Source organism: Mytilus trossulus, chromosome 3, assembly GCF_036588685.1.
Source record: "Mytilus trossulus isolate FHL-02 chromosome 3, PNRI_Mtr1.1.1.hap1, whole genome shotgun sequence".
NCBI lineage: Eukaryota > Metazoa > Mollusca > Bivalvia > Mytilida > Mytilidae > Mytilus > Mytilus trossulus.
Genome location: NC_086375.1, coordinates 72865373 through 72892164, shown reverse-complemented (window position 1 = coordinate 72892164; position 26792 = coordinate 72865373). Strand labels below are relative to the sequence as shown.

General features: G+C 31.2%; 1 protein-coding gene across 1 annotated transcript; it reads left to right on the top strand.

Annotated features, from left to right (window-relative positions):
• Window positions 1–38: 38 nt before the first annotated feature.
• On the top strand, window positions 39–26792 carry LOC134712344 (endoribonuclease Dicer-like). The gene is made up of 17 exons (XM_063573799.1): window positions 39–150; window positions 7727–7822; window positions 8712–8874; window positions 9794–11211; window positions 11659–11760; window positions 12280–12437; window positions 13254–13395; window positions 13814–13889; window positions 15057–15199; window positions 16036–16212; window positions 16944–17157; window positions 18696–20686; window positions 20959–21170; window positions 21635–21893; window positions 22406–22562; window positions 23133–23208; window positions 23489–26792. Exons 2-17 carry the CDS (start codon window positions 7727–7729, stop codon window positions 23652–23654), a joined length of 5550 nt encoding a protein of 1849 aa, XP_063429869.1. The 5' UTR covers window positions 39–150; the 3' UTR covers window positions 23655–26792.

The following is a 26792-nucleotide window of genomic DNA, read 5'->3' as shown; positions in this document are numbered from 1 at the left end:
TTATTTCAGAAATCTGTCCAATAAAAATCAGTCTTTTATTTTGACGATTTTCCGGCAAATGAAGAAACAAATGTGAAAACATTTAAAAAACAGCATCTACAATTTCTGATTGTGATGCGGACGTAGGCGCATTCCCATCAATATATAAAGGTCTTTATAAGAATATATGTATTTTCATTTTTTTGGGCAAAATTTAAACAATGCATGCAATTAATAATTTAAGAAAAAAAATATGCCCCCCTTTTTTATCCAAATATTCGTTTTATGATTATCCCGATATAACAACAAACATTATTAGAAATTTAAGATCAGGATACTACCTAAGAAATTACCCCAACAAAATCAATTTAAATATAGATCCCAAGTGTGAATGTGGTCAATTACTGATAATAGAAACAATGGAACATTATTTACTATTATGTGAAAAATTATTCCAATATTACTCTGACGTCCAACGGCTGTTTTGCCAGACAAGCATGGGCTGTGGGAAAGTTTCTTTCATAAATGTACACAATGGGTCAGACATTCTTTTAATTATTGAAAGGGGAAGACATCTTTATACAAATACAAATATTTTATTGGCACAAACACAATTACAATAATTGGCAATGGCCCATACAACTGGTATACACAGAGTAATGATGCAGTAATTAAACAATTCTGCATAGAATATCAATAGGCATATTTCGAACAATGAAATGTGCAGTTAGAAATATATCAATATCATGAACAATATTATAAATGGTTAAAAAAAAAAAAATATCAATTACATGGTCAAACATAATAGGCAGTTGCTATTTGTCCGGCTAGCCGGACGAATAGTGCCAGGACTATTTGTCCGGCCAGTACAATGCGCATGTCACTATTTGTGTTTGCGTGTAATATTATCTTCAGCAGCACCAGGGGGTAGCACATGTTTGTAATCTTTATTGTAAGTGCCTAATCTTGTTACTAGTAATTGAAATTATTGTTTTCTTAATATCAGAATATAGTCCAATGTGGAAAACGAACAATTATAAAAAATCATATATATTCCATATTTTTTTTTAATAAGGAGAGAATAAATTACTAGTTAAACAAACTTAAGTATTGTTTGACTCAGTAGTGCATTTCAAGTTGACGTAAAGGATTTTGTGTAGCTAAAAAAGGTACAAAATTATTATGTCTGAAGCTGTAAAATAAGACCCCTTGACATAAAGTTATCCATATTTTGAGTGAGAGATGGGAGATTCTTCTATAATGCCACTCCCCCTCCCTCCCAAAGAAAAAAGAAAAAAAAGTGAACAACACTGTTAAAAACTTGTTCAGAAATTCAAGGTTGGATTTTATTTTATTTACGTGAGGGATCGGGGTGACACGGTGTGCTCCTTTTCCCAAATTACTCTTTTCTTTTTTTCTCCTAATCCCATCTTTGTTGTCCTGTGTATTTCATTACCGCACTTTTTATAATCCTATATCCAACATCCCCGCTTCAAGTGTGTAACCTCCCCCCACCCCTACTCCCTTTTGAAGTTTCTTTAGTTCCTTTTCATAAGATTATATCATTTTCTGAAGTTCGTACTATATCGTTTTTCATTGCGAAATCCGAAAACTGCAAGATTTATCACAACTATAGGTATCACCGTTTTCAGCCATGATCTTAAAATTGAAAATCAGTGATCGAATTACACGCGCCCTCTCAGTGCTACTGGGGATAATATTACACACACTTCCGAAAGCACATTATATGACATGCGCATTGTAATGGCCGGACAAATAGCCCTGGCACTATTCGTCCGGCTAGCCGGACAAATAGCCACTCCGAACATAATAAGTATTCAAAATAATGACAATATTAATATGTAATATAATGAACAATGATTATGAATTAGACAAATGGACAATTTTATAGAGTTTGTTCTGCTTTACGCAGGTTCAAACTGAGATGAAAGAGGAAGTTAATTTTAGGATTGTGTATGAATTATTATTTAATAAAAAGATTATATTATTTTCATGTTTTTGAAATTTTGTAGGATCAACGATTATATTTGAAACTTTATGGTAAAATATGTCCCTTTTAGTTGAGTATTTTTCACAATGTAAAAGAAAATGTTTTTCATTTTCAATTTGACCAGAATTACATACAGAGCAGTATCTCTCATTTCTTGGAATATTTAGATGTCTCCCTCTTTCAATCATCAGTATATGAGCGCTTATACGGATCTTACATATTGCAGCTCTGTCACTTCTGTTTTTTAATAACTCAACATAGGGTGGTCTTCTGTCCATTATGTAGACACTCTTGAAAAAGTCTTAACTTTTTGGATTCAAATATATTTGCATTTTGAACTTGCAAACATTGGTCATTAATCTACAGATTTAGTGAATATATCATATGCCAAAGAATTTTCCGAAGAAACTATATGGTTCAGGTAGTTAAATATTGAATATAATATTTTATTTTTCAAGGGAATTCTATTAAGTTCGGCTCGACATCCATCATTAGATGCCTTACAGTGAACCCCTAATATGTCTTTGATAAATTTAACATGAAGTTTTTCAAATGGATCAGAGTCTTTAAAATGTGAATCCACCCCCCCAAATTTCACTACAATATGTAAGAATGGGAGTAACTAAACAATAAAACAATTTTTCAAGAAGTCTACATGGGTTGTTGAGACCTATAGTTTTCTTTATCTTATAATATGCCTTCCTGGCTTTTTCCATTAGAGTATTTATATTTCAAAGAAGATACTTAATAAACGTACTGACCAATCTAATATTGTGAAAATTGAAGATGAACAACAATTAATTTGACTTAAGGGGGCTCGCAGGTCTAAATCATTTTTTTTTATTTAATATAGGATTTCTCTATATTTTTCTATAAATTAACTTTATCTTATACCTAATGGAAAAATGAAATAAAAAAATGGGGTCACCGTGCATTTACGCTCACAATCTGCCTTCGAAAAAAGATTACTTTTTTGTGGATGTCCTTTTTTTCTGTTGAACTAATAGGAGAAATATTGGTAATATCGAAATTAAAAAAGAACTAAATTACAGAAATTGTTTAAATTTTATGTACAGCCTTTTCGAAAACAACAATAAAAAATATAGGTCACCAATGAGTTAAAAAAGATATTTTATTTTTTAGCCCAAAAATTGGCATTTTTGCACCAAAGGGAGATAATTTGGAGCTTTTTCAATGATATCTAAATTTTAACAGTCACTTGGGGCCAACATGTATTGATTTTTTTTGGAACATTATTGTACCATAAGAAAAAGGTGAAAAATCCACAAATTATTTTTTCAGATTAGAACAAAAACGAGGAAAAGAAAAACTATGGTCAAAAATAAAAGCCGAAAATGGCACATACAAAAATAATATTAATGAAATCTTAGGCGAGCAATTAAAATATTATGAGAAACTTTTTACCTCGGAGGGTTGTAATAGAGAGGCTGGGGAAAAATTACTATATAATGTAAGTAAAACTCTATCTGAAGCAGAAAAACGGTTATGTGATAGTGAAATTACAAAAGATGAAATTTTCAAAGCAATTAAATTAATGAAAAGGGATAAATCACCAGGGGAAGATGGCATAACTGCAGAATTTTATCAGGAATATTGGTTTTTGATACAGGATGAGCTTACGCAAATATTAAAAGAAACCTTTTTTGATAAAACACTTTCCGAATCGCAGAGACTTGGAATGATAAGCCTATTATATAAAAGTGGGGAGAGGGAGGATATTAAAAACTGGCGACCTATAACATTATTAAATGTAGACTATAAAATTTGCTCAAAAATTCTGGCTGAACGTTTGAAAATAGTTCTACCATCAATTATAGAAACAGATCAAAAAGGGTTTGTTAAGGGCAGAAATATTTTTGATTCTAATAGAATGCTGCAAGATATTTTCGATTTTATAGATATGGAAGACGAGGAAGGATCAATCCTTTTTCTTGATCAAACAAAAGCTTTTGACTATGCAGAATGGGAATGGTTAGATGCATGTTTAGAAAAATTTCAATTTGGGGAAAATTTTCGGGAATGGGTTAAAATGTTACTAAAAAATGCTAAAACTTGTTTAATGACTAACGGTTTTCAATCAAGATACGTCCCAATTTCTAGATCAATCCGTCAGGGCTGTCCAATATCGCCGATGCTTTACATTTTACAAGCAGAGCCGATGGCAGCCACAATTAGGGCTAATCCGAAAATTCAAGGAATAAATTTACCCCACCCTGACATAGAAAATGAAAAGAAAGAGGTTAAGATTAACATGTTTGCAGACGATACACAATTTTTTAATAGAACAGAGGAATCAATAGAGGAAACATTCAAGGTTTTAGAAATATACGAGAAAGCATCGGGTGCTAAGATAAATTATGAAAAGACTGTAGGGGTATATTTGGGTCGTTGGAAAAATAAAACACCAAAATATAAAAAAATTAGGTGGTCTAGCGAACCAATTAAAGCATTGGGAGTCATGCATGGATATAGTGTTGATATAGAAGCTATATGGTTAGAAAAAATAAAGAAGATTAAGGCGTGTCTTGAGGTTTGGAAATCTCGTGACCTAACATTGAAGGGCAGAGTCTTAATATTAAAATCATTGATCATTTCTAAAATAGGGTTCGAAATCGAAATGCGAGGTATACCTGAAAAATATAAAAAAGAAATAAACAATGTCATGTGGAATTTTATATGGGAGGGGAAAGTAAATTTAATTAAAAGGGACGTGTGTTGCTTACCGTTAGAAGAAGGGGGGATTGGTATGATCAATATAGACTCGTTCATTAAATCCAAACAAATCAAAAGTATGCAAAAGATTTTAAGATCAAAAACCGATAACTGGAACACAATAGCCAAATGGTGGCTACAGAAGTTTGATATCAAATATAATTGTAATAATTTTTTAGCAAAGTGTTCGGACTTACGAGGATTGCAAATGGAAAATTTTCCAAAATACTATCTTGAGTTAATTAAAACGTGGTCAAAATTTTTAAGTATACAAAGTCCAATAAATAAAAACGATATCCTAAACCAACAACTTTTTGGAAACATAAAAATTCAATACAATAAAAAACCTATTTTTTTCCCTAACTTCGGAAAAAGTGGAATTCATACAATAAAAGATATTTGGGATGAAGAAACGAAAAACATCAAAAGCGACAACTTTATATACAATACTCTTAAAGATAAGAGAAACTGGATCTCGGAATGGGCAAGGCTGAAATTAGCTATTCCTAAATTGTTCAAGGACAGACTAAAAAACGTCCACGTTGATCCAGAACCCCCCAAAAATGGTTATTATATTAAAAATACATTTGAATTTTACGATAAACAGAATAAAGTAGTAATCCCAAGTGAGATATCTTTGAAATTAATCCAATATTCGTTAAATTTAGATATAGTTCCAAACTGTCAAATAAAATGGAATATTCAGTATAATTCGGAATTACCGTGGAAAAAGATCTGGATAAATTTAAATAAAAGTATGTCCTCTAGGAAAGCAAATCAAATTAGCTGGAAAATTGTTCATAACATTATCTATACGGAGCAAAAACTATTTAGAATGGGCAAATCAAATAATGGCAAATGCCATTTTTGTAAAACAGAAAACGAAACTCTCACACACCTTTTTCACAACTGTAACATTATAATGGTTGTTTGGGAACACATTTTTGATGCGCTTAAAACATATAATGTACTAAATAACACAGTATATATTCCATTGAGCGAAGAACTTATCATGCTAGGAATGTACGATTACAAAAAAAAGTACAATGTCATAACTAATACGATTATGAATACAGTTAAATGGATTATTTGGAAATATAGGAATATAATCAAATATCAGTCTAAAAGTTTTACTTCCAGCCAATTGATAGCATATGCAAAACGGGAACTGGGAAGTTTAATTGAATCTATGGACAAATCATTATCATCCAAAAAAGAAAATTTTGCAGCTGAAATAAAACTTATAATAAATCTTATACATTAGTAAGTGACGAAATAATTTGTACTTACTTTCTTTTCCTTTTTAGAACATAATACATCCAACGATAGAAATATACAATACACGCATTTACAAGGTCGAGCATGTGACCTATAAAACCACTGACCGACACATAACAATGTAATCCAGGTGTTAAAAGTACAAAAAATTAAATGCCAATTATATAAGTAAAGGTAAATTATTGTGTAGATTGTAGTGTGTTTTGGGGGACTTTTATTAATGTATTTTATTTACTGTAGAATATTGTGAACATTTTATACGCAAACTCAATCTGTGTAATTAATATGAATGTATAACTTATGTATGGAAAAAAATATTAAATAGATTTTTTTTTTATGATAGAGTCCACCGTTTATCCCTGGACGTTGGATCATTGTAAACACAGGGCCCCTTGTGTATTCTTCCCTGAGTTATACAAGGAAAATGTAATCAGGTGATTTTCAATAAATGTATTTCAAGTCTTAAAAAAAAAAAAAAAAAAAAAAAAGATAAAGTTACAACTACTTAAGGTAATTAATAAAATTTGTAAATAAAAATGAATGTTTGATTTTTTTCTGAAAATCTTATACCCGCGAGCCTCCTTAATACAAATGAACATCCATAAAGCTGACAGGTTTTAAAGGTTTTTAAGCAGAACTTCAGTTCTAGGTAACAGATATCTTACAATACTTTACGCTCATGAACAGATAGAAAATTTAACATTTTAACAATTTAACAATTGTAACATTTTTTTTACGTTTAGTTTCTTTCCTTCATTCTCTACTGTACATAATAGTGGTATTTTATGAAACAATTGAATCCATATACATGTATACAACTGCATATCATTATATATAACAGCATAAGTTATATTTAGCTAATTGATTATTGGTGAAAACAACTATTTATATACATATATCTCTTTTGTAGATGGTTAGGATATGACCAGACATCTCAAAAAGACTAGAACACAGTAACTGCATAACTTTTATCTAGCTAATTGATTATTGGTTTAAACAACTATTTATATCTCTATTGTAGATGGTTAGGATAGTACCAGACACCTCAAAAAGACTGCCCAGATGGTGTAAAACAACTATTCTATTGTATTATTTAAATTTTAGTTTCTTGTGTATAATTTGGAAATTAGTATGGCGTTCATTACAGGCGCGGATCCAGAAGGGGGGGGGGGGGGGGGTTCCGGGGGTTGAAACCCCCCCTTCTATTTGGAGAATCAATGCATTTGAATGGGGATATGTAATTGGAACCCCCCTTTGTCCTGGGTTAGGAACCCCTCTTTTTTTAAATAGCTGGATCCGCCCCTGCATTATCACTGTCCTAGTATATATTTGTTTAGGGGCCAGCTGAAGAACGCCTCTGGGTGCTGGAATTCTCGTTACATTGAAGACCTGTTGGTGACCTTCTGCTGTTGTTTTTTCTATGGTCAGGTTGTTGTCTCTTTGATACATTCCCCATTTCCATTCTCTATTTTATTTATATACATGTACATATTATATCTCTTTTGTAGATGGTTAGGATAGGACCAGACAACTCAAAAAGACTAGAACACAGTAAATGCATAACTTATATCTATCTAATTGGTAATGGATGTAAAACAACTATAATAATATATATATATCTTTTTGTAGATGGTTAGGATAGGACCAGACAACTCAAAAAGACTGCCCAGACATTATTGGTGTAAAACAACTATTTATACATGTATACATATATCTCTTTTCTAGATGGTTAGGATAGGACCAGACACCTCAAAAAGACTGCCCAGACATCTTAGAAATGAAGATATACCAACACATACCTTTACACCACCTACCTATCAAGTATGTATTAGAAAGACATCATAATTTACAAGTTACCTACCATGGAACATGCATGTAAACCTGTGATGGTTTTATTGTTGCTTTGTGATTACTCCCCTTTCATTTTAAGCAGTAAAGAGGAAGTTTTATATCATCATCTCCAAAACTTCATCCCATATATTCCTTTGTTTCAAAAACACACAAAAACTTTAACCAAAGGTACCTGTAAACAAATGGTCTTCAACAATAGACATATAGACAGCAGTCTTTGCCAAAAAGTTTTGAGTCACAAACAGTGGCATAGAATAACATGAAGGTTTATACATATATATAGGAAAGGTGAACACGATGTAATCAGTAATAGAAGTCAGTTCATACATGCACCAAAATTCTGAATTCAATAAAAATATTCCAAAAATATCATCTGCTGTGCTTCCAAGTAGGGTTTGTACAGCATTATCAAGGACAGCTCAATAAAACATGATCTTGTGCAATGCTCTTTGTAATGGAATGATTGTAAGGTTTACATGTCAGTCTGGCATGTTATTTGACCTTGACTTCATTTCCACGGTTCATTAATCAATAATGTTTTTGTGTTTTGATCTTGTTTTTCTTCAGATACTTAAAGCAATAAGGGCAACTATATTTGATGTATTGAAATCATAAATGTAATTGTAAAGCAGGTGGAGCTTTTGAAAAGATGTGTACTCTTGTTAATAAATCGTGTTTAAAAAAATATTCAATTACATCAGCAGAAACATGTACTTCTTACAGAATTACATAGTCCATCCATCATTGATAGGCAGTGAAATAACATACCTTCACATCTAGTATTTTATTCTGTCTCCCAGATCCTCGTTAAAATTATCCCTTCAATAACACATGTACCTTACCCATGCACTATTTACAGGTGGAGCTACTTGATGCAGCATTACACAGAAATACCATTGTGTGTCTGGGAGCAAGTTCTGGGAAAATGTTTCTGGCTGTCATGGTACTTCGTGAATCATCCTATCAGCTCAGGAAACCATTGAAAGAAGGGGGCAAGAGAAGCGTGTATCTTACTGATAATGGTAAACAATAATTGTACATTAATATTCTACACTGCATTCTCTTTCTATGTTTGAAGTTCTGAACTTACATGTACTTTAAAGACAATTTGCACATATCTGTTTGATAGAATGTATAAACATATTTTAGACACTGTAAAAATAGTTCTTGGTGATAATTTCTTCTTAAAACATGGTTTTAACAGTACTGGCATATATAAAAATAACGGGGGTGGTATGATTTCCAATGAGACAAATCTCCACAAGAGACAAAATGACACAAAAATTAACAGCTATAGGTTAATGTACGGCCTTCAACAATGAGTTAAACCATGCATGTATTTTGCAAAAAAAACATAATGTTATGCCCAAACTTCTAATCTAAAATGAAAATGGACTGCATATGAAGGATAGAATAAGGGATAATTTTATTCATAATGTGATAGATACATAAATTTTGTCAGAAAATTAGCTCTCTTTTAAAAAAAAAACCAACTAGAAATAATACCTGTCTTTGTATAATTTTTTGTTAACACTTAAATTTTGAACCTCTATATATTTGGTATCAGACATCTGGTTGAGCTACCTCCTCTATGATGCATTTCATATCAAATTAGCTCCAGGAGTGACTGGACTTCATAGGACCATTCATGATATTAACTCTCTTGAGGTCAAATAATACTTTCAAGAATTATTTTTATTTTGGCTCAATTTTAATTCTTTTTTAAAAGCTCAAATGAAATGTATGTAGCAAACTGAAAAGACAAATACATTGATAGGTATGAAATTCTTATTGAATGACAAACCTATCATTTACTATTTTGTACCTTGTCAGTCAGAAAAATGAACCATTTGTGTAGTAAGCTAGTTAAATGACCTCATTCATGAAGTTGTATAGCTTTTAACTTGTAGAGTTGTTGATAAAACATTTATTTCATTGCAGAAACATTTGTTGATCAGCAGGTTCAGATAATACAGCACCATACAGACCTTCAGGTCAGTCAGCATTTGAATAAAGATAGCATAGAAACCATGACAACAGAAAAATGGCAAGATCTCATAACATCAAATCATATCCTATTTCTATCATCACATGTTTTGAATTATGTTTTGGAAGAGAACATTTTACATCCTTCAAAAGTGAATGTAGTAATTTTTGAAGATTGTCATGTTGTTAATAAAGATCCTGTATATGCTCAAATTTTACAAAAGATAAATGACACCTCATTGGAATGTAAACCAAGAATTCTAGGACTAACCTCATCAGTGACAGCCACACGCTGTCAGAACCCAGCGGAACTAGAATCAACAATATCAACACTAGAAACTAAACTAGATGCTGTTGCAGAAACCTCAACTCTGATTATGTCCCAGAGATATGGAATGTGGCCAAAAGAACAAATTATCAACTGTGACAAGTATGAAGATACAACTGGTTTAGTAGATCAACTTGAAAATATACTACTCGATGCTCTGGAATTTCTGGAAGATTTCAAAATTAAAGAAGATGAAGAAAATGAAAAAAAAGTAAGCAATGATCCATGTCAAATCTCAAAAACTGTTGTATGTGAATGTCTTAATATTTTGTATAAACTTGGTCCTTGGTGTGCTGCTAGTATAGCACAGATGTTTCTTACTCAACTTGAAAAAATGGAAAAACAAGAAACGGAAGTATTAGCTAAAAAGTTTTTAAGATTTAGTTCAACACAGTTAAGAATGCTTAACACAGTATTTGAAAATAACTTTACTCCAGATTATAATGTTGATGCTTTGCTTTTATATGCATCTCCAAAAGTACGAGAACTTGTGAACCATTTGAAGAATTATAAACCAGACTACGACTTTATGATAATAAGTAGCGAGGATATGGATGGAATGATGGGAGATAATGAATCGGACATGTCTGATGATTCGGAATTCGATGAATCTGATGCTGAGAATGAAGAGGATAATAGAAGATCCAATGTTATTCATGTAGCAATTAAAAAAGAAGGATCAGATGATAGCACCAAAAAGGCGTCAGATCCATTTTCTGTTGATGCTGAGAAATATCTGTGTGGTATTGTCTTTGTGGATCATAGATTTGTAGCAATAGCACTGAACAAGATGCTGGAGGAAGTTTGTTCATGGGATGACAGTTTATGTTTTGTCAAATGCCACCAAATTACAGGCCAGAAAAAGAAAACTCTAAAAAAGGATATCAACAAAAAACAAGAGGATATTTTAAGGAAATTCAGACTCCAAGAGCTTAATTTGTTGATAGCAACAAGCTTTTTAGAAGATGGAATTGATGTTCCAAGATGTAATATGATTATGAAATTTGATCAACCTAAAGATTACAGGTCATACAGCAGATCTAAGGTAAAGTGTTGATATAGCTTTAATGTTACATTACAGTACATGAAGATCTAAGGTAAAGTGTCAATATAGCTTTAATGTTACATTACAGTACATGTAGATCTAAAGTAGAGTGTTGATAGCTTTAATGTTACAAAACAGTACATGTAGATCTAAAATAGAGTATAAATATAGTTTCAGTGTTTTCATTAATTTAGTGTTATTACGGCTTCACTGTTTCATAGACAGACATTGTAATTCTAAAAAGGAAGGGAAAGTAAACAAGTATGATTTATAGTACTCTGTTAATTTATAAACAACCATTTACCACTATGACTTAAAATTTAAAAAAACTTCATGCTTTTATATAAAAAATACAATGTTATGATATTAAAAATGTTTACTTTACTCTGACTCATGACTATAAATGCTCTGCACATGAATGAAAGTATGTTTTTTTGTATTTTACAGGGTTTAGCAAGAGCTAAAGATGCAGAGTATCTTATACTAATTGACGATAGTAAGACAGAAACATTCAAAGAAGACCTCCAGATGTTTAAAGGTGTTGAAAAAGTAAGCTCATTTTTCACTTTAAAAGAAAGGCAGGCTTTCTATAGGTTAAAAAGCTAGTTATATACCTAGTTTTAATGCAGCAACATAATAAAATAAATGCAGTAAGTCCAAGTTTCAAAAAAAATAAAGAAATATTATAAGATTCAAAAATGAAAATAACTCTATATTAATTGTTTATGTATGAAGCAATTATCTGGATTTACCTTCATCGGGAATACTCAAGCCCCAAAACTTAATTTCCAAGGCTGTGTAATTTTATTGATATGTCAGGCGATATATGACCAAAACAGATAAATAGTCATTGAAATGCACTGTTGATGTCAAAGATCTTCAGCAATGTTCTTTAAAGCTATCTAGATTCCTGGATACATGTGTACTTAAAATGATTGTAAATGCTTTCTAAAAAGTGAAATATAAATAAAATGATCATAGTTAAATCTTAGTGTAAACTGGATTTGTCAGTTGATTTTTTGTGTGTTTTTTACATGTAGGAGAAATAAATTTTGTGTATTTTAAAAGGTTTTGATTGGATGGAGACAGAATAAAGAAAGTGAAAATGACCTTGAAGTAATAGAAGATGACTTAGATTGTATAGAGTTACTTCCCCCTTATTATCCCAACTCTGACATGCCAACCATCCAAGTCAACTTATGTAATGCTATAGCATTAATCAATAGGTAATGGTATTGAGATGATTTAGAATTAATTATTTACTGAATATCACATAAATTTATAGTAATTGAAAATTGAATAGAATTTGCATATCAAGTACAACAACTGATGAAAACAGCCTTTTTACTCCATAAAACCTTCAAATACTTGTATTGAGAAAGAAAAACAAACTAAATGTGTTGTGGTACAATGTAGGGAGGCTCAATAAAGAATTCAGCCACCTAACTAGTTTTTCTGTTAAGCACAAAACACCCTGAATGGAACTTCCGTATCTTACTTAAAAAAACCCAGAACCAATCTTATTTAATATTGAAAAGAAATTGATTGATAAAGGAGTATCATGCTTCGACTAACAGTTGTATCTGAATAAGTACCGATTATCAGGTTATCTGCATGTTGATATCGTAAAATATCAGCTGCGAGACATAATATGAAGCTTTTTGTCGAGTGAGCGTAGCGAACGAGATCAAAAAGCCTTCATATTTTGTCAAGCAGTTGATATTTTACATTATCAATATGCAGATAATCTGATAATCGATTTATCGGGCTAAATTTGCGTGTTTCAGAAGTGTTTTCTTTGTTTCACCAGCACACAAAAGATGACTTGATAAGTTCGGGTCAAAGTTATTAACGTCGGTTCAAACATTATGACGTCGCTGATATGTCCGGGTCAAAGTTATTAAGGCCGGGTCAACGTATTTGACGTCACAAATACATGATACGGAATAATATTAAGAGCTGAACAGAGTGATATAGACAGTGGGACGACCGATAATATAACATATACTTTCTGATTTAACTGATATTATATGTAATTACAGATATTGTGCCAAACTGCCAAGTGATGCCTTTACACATCTGACACCCAAGTGTCATCTAACCAGTGTCAAGGTCAATGGAGCCTCAATGTACCAAGCTAAACTTAGATTACCAATCAATTCACCTATTAAAATACAAATAACAGTGAGTAGTAATTAGAAACCGAAGCAGTATTAAAGCAAAACATAGACATACATGTATGGTATGTGGGCACTATCAGAAATGTCCAAGAATATGATGAGTACAAAATTTAAATGTTGATAAATTCATGATATTCTTCTGATTGCTTGATTTGAACATGTAGTTATGGTGATGTTCATCAATAAAGAAATATTTTAAACTAAGTATTATGGATCTTTTTCTTTTTGGGGAAACATTCAGAAATGGTTTTATTTGGTTGGAATTGTCATTTGTTTTAGTAAGACTTATTCATGTAGATATTGTAGATCAGAGATTATAGATTCATTTGCGATGAAGACATTTGATCAATGGGACGCAATGAAAAATATATTTAGAGGTTTACTTTTGATTTGACATTCAGTTTTATATTATTTGATTTTAGAGCGATTTAATGCCGACTAAAAGTTTGGCCAAGAGAGCAGTTGCATTGAAGATGTGTCAAAACCTCCATGAAGAAGGTAACTAACCAATGGTTCTTATTTCAAAAAATCTTACAGTTGAAGATATTCATAAGTCATGAACATTTCAGTACAATCAATTATGTTTCCTAAAACTTAACTTATTTTGCCCAATGGACCGTATCAACTTATGTGATCACTTGGCATCTGTTACCATAATCTGATTTCAAAATATCAGAAAGGAGTAAGTTCGGTAAGGGCCATATTTGGCCCCAATTATAAAGTTTATAGTTGCATGACAATACATGCTTTAAGTTGCCTTAAAGACATGTTAGAAAGTTAAACAGAACAGTTTTTGTCAAAGTTTAATTTCTAACACGTTGATTTTTTCATCCATAAAAGGTCAATTTAAGGGATTTCGGTGAAATTTGACAAAATCAGCTAGATTTCAACCAAATAAAGGACCAGGAAACATAGAGCGCAGGCGTCGACAAGCTTAAAATTCAAATAAGACATGTGAAACGTCTTCACAAACATTACTTTAAAAGATCTTTGTTGTCGACGTATGCGCTCTATGTTTCCTGTCCAATAATCTATGGTAATTTTCCCATTTTCATTCGTTTTTTCGTTAAAAATCAACATGAGAACACCTTGTGACGTCATAATGAAACGCAGAAACGTAAAATGTTCAACAAAATGGTTTATATCCTAGCTAGTCAATGTATTAGCTATAATTTCTCGTGATGTTGGTCGATAAATCCGTGTTTGAAATTTACGCTAAAAAAGGGGGCCATTTTAGGACCTTATCGAACATACTCCTTTTTAGAGGAAATCAATTAATACTAATTACAGGCTATTATTTAAACTTGGAATTATTTTTAGTTATGGAATTTGCAAAATTTTCTCTGCTTGAAACTTATAATAAATTCTATCTTTATTTGGTATAATAACATTTTGAGCGGTTCATAACACTTTCCATATAATGTATTTGTATAGATAGTGTTGTGCGCGGCACAGTGCTTTCTATTGAAAATGTACTATCTTCTTTTTGAAAGAAAATGTTGTGCATAGCACAGACCATTAAAGTACAGAATAAACATGAAATTTATAAGAAATTTCAAGCACAAGAAATTATGAAAATTCCATAATAAATAATAATTCCAAGTTTAGATACTAGCCTGTTAAGGGCTTAAATAGTTATGTCTATTGTACACAATATGATTTCAGGTGAATTAGATGATCAGCTTGCTCCTGTTGGGAAGGAATTATTTTCTCTAGAGGAGGATGATAACAATGAATGGGATGACGAAGACTTGATGGGAGAAGCTAGACCAGGAACTACAAAGAGGAAACAGTATTACCTCAAAAAGGTTCAATTATTTCATCAAAACATTTTCTGCTATCTTGGGACCTGAGGTTGTTAATTTTTGTGTAATTTGGTCTCTTGTGGAGAGTTGTCTCATTGGCATTCATACCACATCTTCTTTTTTATACAATGTATTTTAAAAAAGGAAATGTGGTATTATTGCCAATGATAAAACCATCCATCAGAGTCCAAATGATATGGGTGTAAGCAGTTATAGGTAAACTACAGCATTTAGCAATGAGCAAAACTCATACTTTATAGACAACTTAAAAAGGTCTTGATATTTAAAAAAGTGAAGCAATTCAAATGGAAAAAATCAACGGTTTAATGAACAACAAAAAATTAATGAAAAACAAATATGACAGACATGAACCAATGGCAACCACTAAATTACAGGCATTAGACTTTGGACAGGCACATAGAGAATATGATGGGATTAGGCTTGAAAAGAGTATGAGGGGGAGAGGGTTCAGACTTTGGACAGACACATAAAGAATATTGTGGGATTGAAATTTTTGTGAGCACTCAACAACAAAATATGGAAAGTAATGATCTCAGCATACACATAGATACTAAAAAGCTACTTCAAAGTCTATTACAACTAATACACAAATCATGTTTTCTCAATACTAAAGTATCAGAAGTATTCATAAATGTATCATAATATTTAGTACAGTATTGAAAGGTGATAGAGTTAGGGATGGACAAAACATTTTGCCATAACTAACGTAGGGAAAACAATCTAAAGTATGTTTGTAACACTTATTTAGGCCAACAAATATATAAAAAAAATGCTATTTTTATTATTTTTGTAATCATGGTAATACTTTTACTTTACAGACTGCCAATATACTGTTAAGAGGATATCCTGAGAAACAAAAGAATAATTTGTACCTACTAAAAATGAAGCTGACAAAACCAATCTCTGATGATCAGAATACCAGAGGAAGAAAACTCAATGACCCAGAGGAGACCTCAAGGTCATTTGGTCTGTTAACCTCTGTTACAATACCACAGGTTTGTAGAACTGGAAACAATCAAACTTCTTATTCCATGTTATATCCAAGAGGTTGAAACATGATACTTTATAAAAAAAAAAGCATTCTTAGGGTTACTTGATCAAAATGAAACCAAAATGAGCAATAAAATGTTTTACTGTTATGAAAGTTAAGTTTCATTTCAGTCAGGTTTGTGTAAAAAGTAGCCATATTTTGAATGCATAGTATTCTTGAGTTATTATCAAGTAATTGCTACAGTTAGAAAGCATGCATTCACATCATAAGAGGAAACATTTTCAAATTTAATAGAATATCATATTTCAATAGCTCACAGTACATAAACATTTTTTCCAAATAATAAATGAATGTATTGTGTCTTTACTTGTTCAACATCACATAACAGCTCACTGATTTTATTATTGTTTTCTGATCTTTGGTTGTGTTTCTTAATTCTTTCATAAGCTATCAGGACTTGTTTGATTAATCATTTATGCATACTCTGAACGAGGTCAAGATTTAGGACCACTACAGAATGTTTTCAAAACTTCTTGCATCTTTACAGTCACGTTTGGGTTTTGTTTTGGTGTTCCTTTGAGTAGTATGTCAATTAAATGTTGAGCAATTTAAAGTCTCCTTTGTAATGTTAGTTGTTTTCCCTTATTTCTTTTTTTACTTTTGATATTGTATATGGTTTAATCATATTTGGTTGCCTCATTTGAATTTTATCTGATTTTGTTTTACATTTCATAGGTCCCAGAATTTCCAGTATATACAAGATCAGGGGAAGTAACTACAAGTATAGAACTACTTAAATCTGATGTGTGTTATAGTCAAGAGGAGCTAGAAAGATTATCAAAATTCCACCGATTTGTGTTCAGCAATGTCTTACGACTAGAGAAAGATCCTATGATTTTCTCTCCCAACCAAGCTGAGCTTGGCTACTTAATTATTCCTTTAGGAAAAGGTAAGTATGTTTTGTGAATATTAGGAATAATTTTGAATGGTGACAAATAAGGGGAAGTAACTCTACTAAGTTGAGTTAACTATTTTTTTCAATATTAATAAACTGTAATAAGACTTCCCCTTAAAGAGGAGACATATTATCATTTATTGAGATTTCTACTAGAGGTAGGAATGATGTAATACAATTTATTACATACCTATTAGTAAATACAGAAAAATTGTTTGTGTAATTCCGTCCATGACAATTGTTCTGTATCAGTTATATTGTTATCAGTCACGGTTGCAAAGTCTGTTGCACAGTTGCACTACTTTAATCTGCATGATGTCACATCATCAACGTCAGTCACTGTTGCAACAGCTTTATCAAACACCTAATCTGTATGACGTCGTACCACATAAAAGTCATCTACATGATGTATTTATTAAAGTTTATATGATATCATTTTTTCAATATCACACAGCATATCAACCTTCAACCAATATAACTTGAGCAGAGCTCTTGAGATTATATTGGTGTCACTGGTTGATAGAGATCTTATATTGAAAAAGTCATGATATTCTCTACATAATGAGATTTCTGTCAGAAGCAGAAAAACAATATATATATATAACAATATAATAGGTTTGCTGCGAGAGGCGACAGGAATGATGATTCACAATAAAGAATATATAAAAAGAACTATTTTTTTTTAATCACATGAATTTTGTCATAAAAATGGAACTATCATTAGATTTAACCTGAAAAACACAAGTTTGCTTTACTTCTTAAGGTGGCTCGTGGGTACAAAAATTTTAGCAAAAAATTAAACCTTTATTTTTTCATTACAAATTTTATTTATTACACTATTAGTTGTTACTTTATGATATGGTACAAAAAACAACCCCAAAAAAATGATTTGGTTTGGCCCCAGATGACTTTAAAAATTGAAAAAGCTCCAAATTATCTGCCTTTGGTGCCAAAATGCCATTTTTTGGCCTTAAATTTGAAATATCTTTTTAACTCATCGGTGACCTATATTTTTTATTATTGTTTTCAAATAAGCTGTACATAAACTAAATAATTGTAAAATTTAAGCGATTTCTTATATTAGGTTATTTTTTTATTTCGATATTTCCTCTTTTTCTCCTATTAGTTCAACAATAAAAAAAAGGACATTAACAGCAATGGATGCTTCTTCCAGAGGCAGATTTTAGCTTAAATGAACGGTGACCCCATTTTTTTATTTCATTTTTCTTTTAAGTATATGTTAAAGTTCATTTATGAAAAAATATAGCGAAATCCTATATTAGAAAAAAAAAATCATTTATACCCAGGAGCCCCCTTAAGAAGAGATACAGCTAATATATTTTCAGAAAATTCCACTTATGTATCATGTGATAAATAATCAGTCAGTGTTATATGTTTTGTAGTAATTTCTATATATTTATAGCTTTAGGTTTGTGAATTGTGTTATAATGAAAATTTTCAAAATGTTGTAATTACTGACGATAAAATATTATAAATGTGTTGAAAACATTTTTTTTTAAACTTTTTTTCAGGTACTGAAGAAATTGCTGTTGATTGGGAGTTTATTGAAAAAGTAGAAAAGTATAAGCTCCACGAGAGAAGAAATATATATGATACAGAAAGAGAACTCTTTGAATTTACCAAAACAGATTATGAAGATGGTGTTGTAATGCCAGGATACAGGAATATTGATCAGCCTCAACATTTTTATGTAGCCGAAATCAGAATGGATCTCAACCCAGCATCTCCATTTCCCTCCCCAGAACTCTATAAAACTTTTGCTGAATATTATATAACCAAGTATGGTTTATCAATTACAAATTATGAGCAACCTTTATTGGATGTTGATCATACATCTGCTCGGCTCAATTTGTTAACTCCACGATATTTGAATCAAAAAGGTGTGGCTTTGCCAACAAGTAGTGCAGAGACAAAGAAAGCAAGACGTGAAAATTTACAACAGAAGCAAATTCTTATTCCAGAATTGTGTGAAATCCATGTATTCCCAGCCTCTTTTTGGAGAAAGGCTGTTTGTTTACCAACAATTCTTTACAGAATGAACTGCTTATTAGTGGCTGAGGAACTTAGAATTATAATTACAGAAGGTGCTAATATAGGACAAGCCTTAATTCCTGAGGGATTTATCTATGATGCATTGAGTTTCTCTTTTCTCAAAGATGAAGAAACTGATGATATCCCTCTGGACATGAATCCCTCATCTGAGCAGTCGGATGATGATGAAGCTGATCAAACAGGAAAAGGTGTAGAAAAGTCTTTCAGTAGTAATGGTTGTGATATTAACAGTCAGGTGAAAGATGATTTTAATCATACAAATGTTATTAATATAGTTGATGAAAAAAACTCAAAGCGTGCAGAAACATTCCAAGATGTTGATAAATCGTTAGAAACCAATGAAAATACTGATACTGTTGTATCCACAAATGGCTGGCCAAATGATACTGACATTCCAGAGATTCCAGATAATCAGTCGTCAGATACTGTATCTCAATTATCATCAAACCCTGTACAAACTGCTGAAGTTTGTTGTGAATTTGACAAGTTGGTGCTGTCTAAATCTGAGAATGAAAACAATATGAACAAAGAAATGGAAATACAAATGAATCAATCGCATAATGATTCTACTGAACAAAATGGAAACAGTTCTCCAGAACGGGTTGTAGAACAGGATGTGTTCAATCAGGTGGAACACTTTGGAGGAAAGCCAGTGAGGAAAAAGGTTGAAGATGTTGAAGTAACTGAAGAAGAGCTTGATAAGCTGATGTCATTTGACACTGATGTGGTGACTGGAGATTTTATAGGTCCTTCACCATGTATGATTTTACAGGCCCTGACCATGTCTAATGCTAATGACTTTTTTAGCCTTGAAAGATTGGAGACCATTGGTGATTCATTCCTTAAGTATGCTATCACTGTATATCTTTTCTGTACATATCCTGGAGTTCATGAAGGAAAGTTAAGTTATTTACGTAGCAAACAAGTTAGTAATTGCAACTTGTACAGACTTGGTAAAAAGAAAGGTTTAGCTGAATGTATGATCTCAACAAAATTTGAACCCTATGAAAATTGGTTGCCACCTGGGTATCTAATTAATGAGGAAAAAAGGAAAGGACCTGTGCCAAAAGTCTTATTGGCAACAAAAGTAGATAAAATACCTGGCAGCAGTTCTGCTGTGAATTTTTGTGACATTAAAATTGAAAGTCATCCACATCATTTAACAAATGGATGGGACAAATATGTCCCCTGCTCAAAAGAGGAAAATGAATTTAATAAAGAATTGAAGGAAATTCAAGCCAATGTTGAAGAGGAAGATAGATCTGATTCATCTGATTGTTTGATTCCCTACTGCTTACAGACTCTTCATAGCTTGCCTGACAAGAGTATAGCTGATTGTGTTGAGTCATTGATAGGTTGTTACCTCACTAGTTGTGGAAAGAAAGTGGCATTAAGGTTCATGTCATGGTTGGGTCTCCGAGTTCTACCTCAGAAAAAATCTTTACAGCAGGTATTTATTTGTAGTATACTGTTACAACTTACAGTCACAATCAATGTTAGATGGATAGACTTGGAAATCACCCTATTTATGATTTGTTCACTTTGTTTGAACCAATAATACATTTATATTCAATTAGAGAAATACTCAATTACATATCAGAATCTGTTGTTTCATTCATTGATGTTATTTTAAACAATGTGAATCCTGTAAACAATTGTGAAATAAGTGACAGAACACACGCAGTACATTGTACATGTATGTAAGCATCTTTTACATTTCAGACTGGTTGTGTAGACACACATGTATTATCATGTCCAAACTCTCCACTGTTTGATGGGGAACCAGATTCTGTCAATCAGCTTCAACATCTATTGATTGGTTTTGACAAACTGGAGGAAAAAATCCACTACCATTTCAAAGACCGAGCATATCTACTACAGGCCTTTACTCATGCTTCATATCATTATAACACAGTAACAGACTGTTATCAAAGGTTGGTTTGTTTATAAATAATCAGATTTTATATGGAAAACTATTTATGATATCATTATAAGAAATGAACTTTTATTTGCCACCCCTGTAATGTTGTACAAATTTTGGCTATATCCAAACAAATTTTTGTATCATAATTATATTGCTTAATATTTCTGCAAAGCTTCTACTTATGCTTTTTGTAGACAAGTGTTTCGGTAGCAGTAGAAAAATGATTGGAATATGTAAAAATTTTGTTTTCCAATATAAAAATACCTGAAGTAAATAAGAAAATTGCCCTAAAAAATGGCAATGATGTCGCCTTGAAAGGGCCAATTGCAAATTAGGTATATAAGTAGGTTTACAGTATTTTTAATTCTATGGTTTATGAATAGGTTTTTATGTTTTCTGTATATCATTCTTTATCCTCTTTCAATGACTGCTTTTAAAATTGTAACCATATCCTAAGATATTCTTCTTTTTCAGGTTAGAATTTTTAGGTGATGCAATATTAGATTATGTGATAACACGACATCTATATGAAGACTCGTGTAAATATTCACCCGGTGTACTTACTGACTTACGGTCAGCTCTAGTCAATAATAATATATTTGCTGCACTTGCTGTTAAATGGGACTTCCATAAGTTCTTCAAGGCAATATCTCCTCCACTCTTCAATGTTATAGAGAAGTTTGTTACTAGGCAGAAGGAGAGAGAGGACGAGATTGATCTAGAAGATGAGGAGGTAAGATTGGATTTACCATAAAGATTTTCTAGTCAGATTTTATAGAACAGCAAGTGGAATTTTTGAAAAAAGCACTTAAATGAATTGAGAAAGGGTAACTTTGGCACATGAATTGAATTGAATCTGGCCTATGAATAAGGTCCAATATGGTGTATTGTATGTACACCTTTTAAATAATTAATTTCTTTGGATCTCAAAAACAAACATGATACACTAGAAATAGACTCTTGGCATTTTAGGGCTTGACATTTTGTAAAGAAATTTGTCTATACACCTAATCGCTAATCCTGGCTGACCCAGCCACTTAAACTTTTGACGCATCCAACAATCACTTTTCCATTGTGGCATCAGATATTTTGTATTATTTTACGGGAACCTGTGTGATATACAGTAATTGCAGACAAATAGCGATAAGGTGTATTGCTTAAGAAACTATGTTAATCATAAGATGTTTTTATTTGTATATTTGAACTCCTGTTTTATTGACGGATATTCCTTATCTCCTTAAAAAGCAGGAAGAAGGAGATGATGAAGTGAAAGTAGAACTAGAAGTTCCCAAAGCCTTAGGGGATATATTTGAATCATTAGCGGGTGCTATATACCTGGATAGTGGAATGTCTTTAGACACAGTTTGGAGGGTTTACTATAGAATTATGAAACCACAAATAGGTAAGAATTTACATGGTAATGATAAGTTAACAGTATGTGGAAAAAGTCACAAGATACTAAGGGGATGATGCAAAAACAAACAACATCATATTAAAATTATCTCCATTCTTTAAAATGACAAGGATATGTGATATCATTTTGACAGCAAAACAGGGAAAGTATGACATTAGAGGGAGACTTTAGGGTCACCTTACGAATCTACCATTTTACATTCAGTCATTAATGATGTAAAATGCTCCAGGATTACAAAATGTGAAACAATTCAAAACGGGGAAATAAGAAAAACAGAAAGTTTAAGAAATAAAACACAGTGTTGATTTTTTTTAATTGTCTTTACTCAATGATAAACAAATAATAATGTTTACAAGTATATTTCACAACAAATCACAACTATTTCTGTACATTTGAATATAGAAACAACAAAAAATTACAAATTTATTTCACATTTATAGGACTCAATATTCTTTTGTGGGTTTACCTGTTTGCATATGTAGTTATCTTCGCAATTATGATTTGAAATACCAGTTGAAGTATACAATTCACTTTAGTTTTTGATTGTTTAATCAACAGAAAAATATCTGAAGAGTATTCCTAAGTCACCTGTCCGAGAACTTCTAGAGATGGAGCCAGAGACAGCTAAATTTGAGTAAGTTTATATTTAAAACAATTGGTTATTCTTCTGATTACTTATATCCAACATCTATGATAAAAACATTAATCAGACAGAATATCAGTATTAAAAGTTTAACATGAGAAAATTTAGTGCCAGAGGTGAATATCTAACCTTCAGTGTCAAACTAACACAATGTATTACACATCAATAGATAGATAGATTGTACTATCAATTTTTGGCACATTATGTAGATACTAAGAACATATGATAAATTAATACTTAAATAGTAATTGAAATTTGCTTCATTTTTCAGGAAACCAGAAAGAACGTTGGAGGGAAAAATCCGTGTATCAGTGAATGTTGTTAGTAAAGGGGTATTTACTGGTGTTGGAAGAAATTATAGGATTGCTAAAAGTGCTGCTGCCAAAAAAGCCTTACGAGGAATAAAAACTATGCAAGCTCAGGGACTGGTGCAATAGATGTCATTGAAAAAAAACAAAAAATGTGCCATAACTTACTATAGATTCATTTTTAAATTTTTCACATTTTCTAATACATTGGATAGAAATTTAAGTCCTGAATCAAAATATCAAAGGTAAAGCTAATACTTAGTTCATGAGTGAAGATAAAACAGAGTTATAACTTAATCATGTTTAGGTTGTGTTAAAACTTTAAAGTTGTGTAGATCTTAACAGTCAATATATTTCCTAATGTCTTTGATTTAAGGAGTCTTCTCTTTGTTCATATTTCAGTAATTTTCACTTTTTGCTGTTATTCTGGTGGTTTTTTTTTGTGAAAATGTTAACCAAGTCCCTTAATATGAGGATATGATACAGTTAATATCAACCATCAAATTTTTTTTCAGAAATTTTGAGATAAGTCAATTTTGATATGTACTTTTTTATTATGTAAAATATATCATCATGACTTTAATACTTTTCTAGATATATCAGTTTGTTGTGGCCTATTTATGATGAAATATAGATTAGTGCAATATTCAAGTAAAACATCATGAAAAGAGATAATTTCTGTTGGTTTTCTATAAGTATGTTCCTTAGTTATAGATTTTCTAGTTTTCTAACACATTACAAAAAGATATAAGTTGATCAAATTTAAACGATTTGAATTCTTACAATTACTTCTGTGGTGGAAGATTTTGACATCAAACACATACAAAAAAAAGATTTGCCACTAAAATTTGAAATTTATTGAAAAAAATTAATAGAGGGTCACCAAATTTATTTTCACAGTATAAATAAATCAATCGTATTTGTATTATCTGAAATTATCACACCTCAGATAATTGGTGACAATAATTTGTTAACAACATCACATGGTGACTTCCTAGAGCCTTTGACCTCATCCACATGGATTTTGCTAACCTTCTATGGACTTATAGGGGTCAGTAGCAAACCATATGACTCTTAGTTTTGAAAATTAAATTATAAGTCACAGATTGCAGAAATTTGGTATCAAGCTTTCTGAGAGTATTCTATACTGTGTGATGCATTTTTACATTCATAGCTTGTCAACTTCCTGTTTTATTACTAAATACTTAATACATGTTTTAATTGTTAATTGACATTGATGAAATTTTTGTCACAGTTATCTCAGGTTCTATGAATCAGAGCTTCCTGTATAATATCTAGCTTCATGTGAGCATGTTATACTGTTGGATGACAGAATCATCACACATATAAAAGTAATGCACCTGTTATTATTGAATTGTTGCAGGATTTTTTTTTCATTTTTCCATAGATAAGATCAAAATTTTAACAAATACGTACCAAATTTTTTTTTCATATCTTTGAACTTCACAGAAATTTTGCAGACCTATAGAAATTGTTAACCTTCCATTATGTAGTTATTTCATGATTTTGTAATTGCTTATGTTTTATATTTCCTTTATATTTAAATTCATTATATTTTATTGTTTAAAAAGCAAAAAGTGCAACCAGACCAGTAGAGTCTTTGATATATTATTTTCTCTCTATTAATTGGTTCCTCACAGAATATCACCTGGTATAGAACTTTAAGTAAAAACTTTAAACTATTCTACCTCTTTATTTGTCATGTGAACAACTTGTGAAACAACTTTATATTATTTCGACTCAGATTTTAACTGAAGATTTGTAAGTGAAATAATTTCATGCAGTTTTATTACTGTAAATTTAGAAATTATTGCGTGCATTTATTATTGTGATTTTTCACAAATAGACAACATTACGAGTGATTACTATTGTGATTACAAAAAAAATTGCATAAAGATGTATGTTTCTGTTATCAAAATGCGATGTCTTATTATTGCAATACTCACCCAGACACATTATTCACATTAATAAAAACCTCGCAATAATTTCTGAATTTACAGTAGCCAAATGTAGATTTGAACGCTAGAGTTTCAATTGTCTTTGGTCTAAATGCAGTCGGTATTCTTGTTCTGTTTTAAGAAGATAATTGAAATATATGCCAATAGACTTTCCTTTAAATAATTCTTTCTCACCAATAAGCCCAAATATCAAAGACTTGACAAAATGTTTCCCAGTCTTAACAATAAATTGAGGTAGAGGGATTTCCACCATGGAGGCTCCCAAATTGAAATTTTGAAAGAGCAATTTTGTCTACAATTTTAAACAAAACAATAATTTCACAATGACATGAGGCTTATAAAAGTATGAGGAGGCCAAAAAATAAATGTATTTGAAGGTCCTTTTGAAGTTTTTTTTAGGACTATGACAGCCATCTTGCACGCAAAACCCCCATGGGCATTTTGAAAAGTTGGCAGGTATGGATTCATTATGTCTACTATTTTTCTAGTATAACCATTGATTATGCCAAAAAAGTTTTTTTCGAACAATTTAAAAAAAAATTGTACTGTTTTGAAATCCATATATTTTTTTAGTACCGGTATGATTGATCTTAAATTGATGTAAATACATAAGCTTTTGTTTCATGTTATCTTGGACAGCATGTATGTATTACAGAGGAATCTATTTTCGGTATTTTGTACTGAAAATTTAAAATTTTAATGGAAATACGTTTTTTTTGTGACATAATTTTGAGGATTGGATAACCTAATTTTGAGAAATGCTAGCTTATTTAAACTCTATCAGATTTGATGATTTCTTTAAAGTAAATTGTGGTTATATGAAGTTAAAAGGAATGGACAATGAAATAAATTATAGATAACAAATAAAATTGAAGAAAGTTTATTTTTATAGTATCTGAGAGTACATACTTACTAGAACAAAATGTATAATTAAATATTCTAATTGTTTATTGTATTGGTGCTACTTAAAATGTAATGAAAAGAAAGAAGAAACTACAGTATAAATGTTTTATGTTCTCACTGTTACTTAACCATAAGGTTTCATACATCTTTTCATCTGTATTTTATAAGAGTGCTTATACCTTTGTTTTAACGTAATATGACCATCAAAAGTGCTGAATCTTCATTTTAAAATATGACCATAAAAAGTGCTAATTCTTTGATTTATGGTATTGAAACCATATAAAGTGCTGATTCTTTGTTTTAAGGTATAACAAAATGAAATGTATAACCATAAGAATTGCTGATTCTTTGTTTTAATTTATCATGAACATAAAAAGTGGTGATT

Excerpts from the sequence above, each read along its gene's own strand:
- LOC134712344 (XM_063573799.1), top strand. The coding sequence starts at position 7,727 with ATGGTTAGGATAGGACCAGACACCTCAAAAAGACTGCCCAGACATCTT. Across the intron at positions 7,823-8,711 it reads TTACACCACCTACCTATCAA|GTGGAGCTACTTGATGCAGC; the intron begins GTATGTATTAGA and ends CACTATTTACAG. Across the intron at positions 8,875-9,793 it reads CGTGTATCTTACTGATAATG|AAACATTTGTTGATCAGCAG; the intron begins GTAAACAATAAT and ends ATTTCATTGCAG.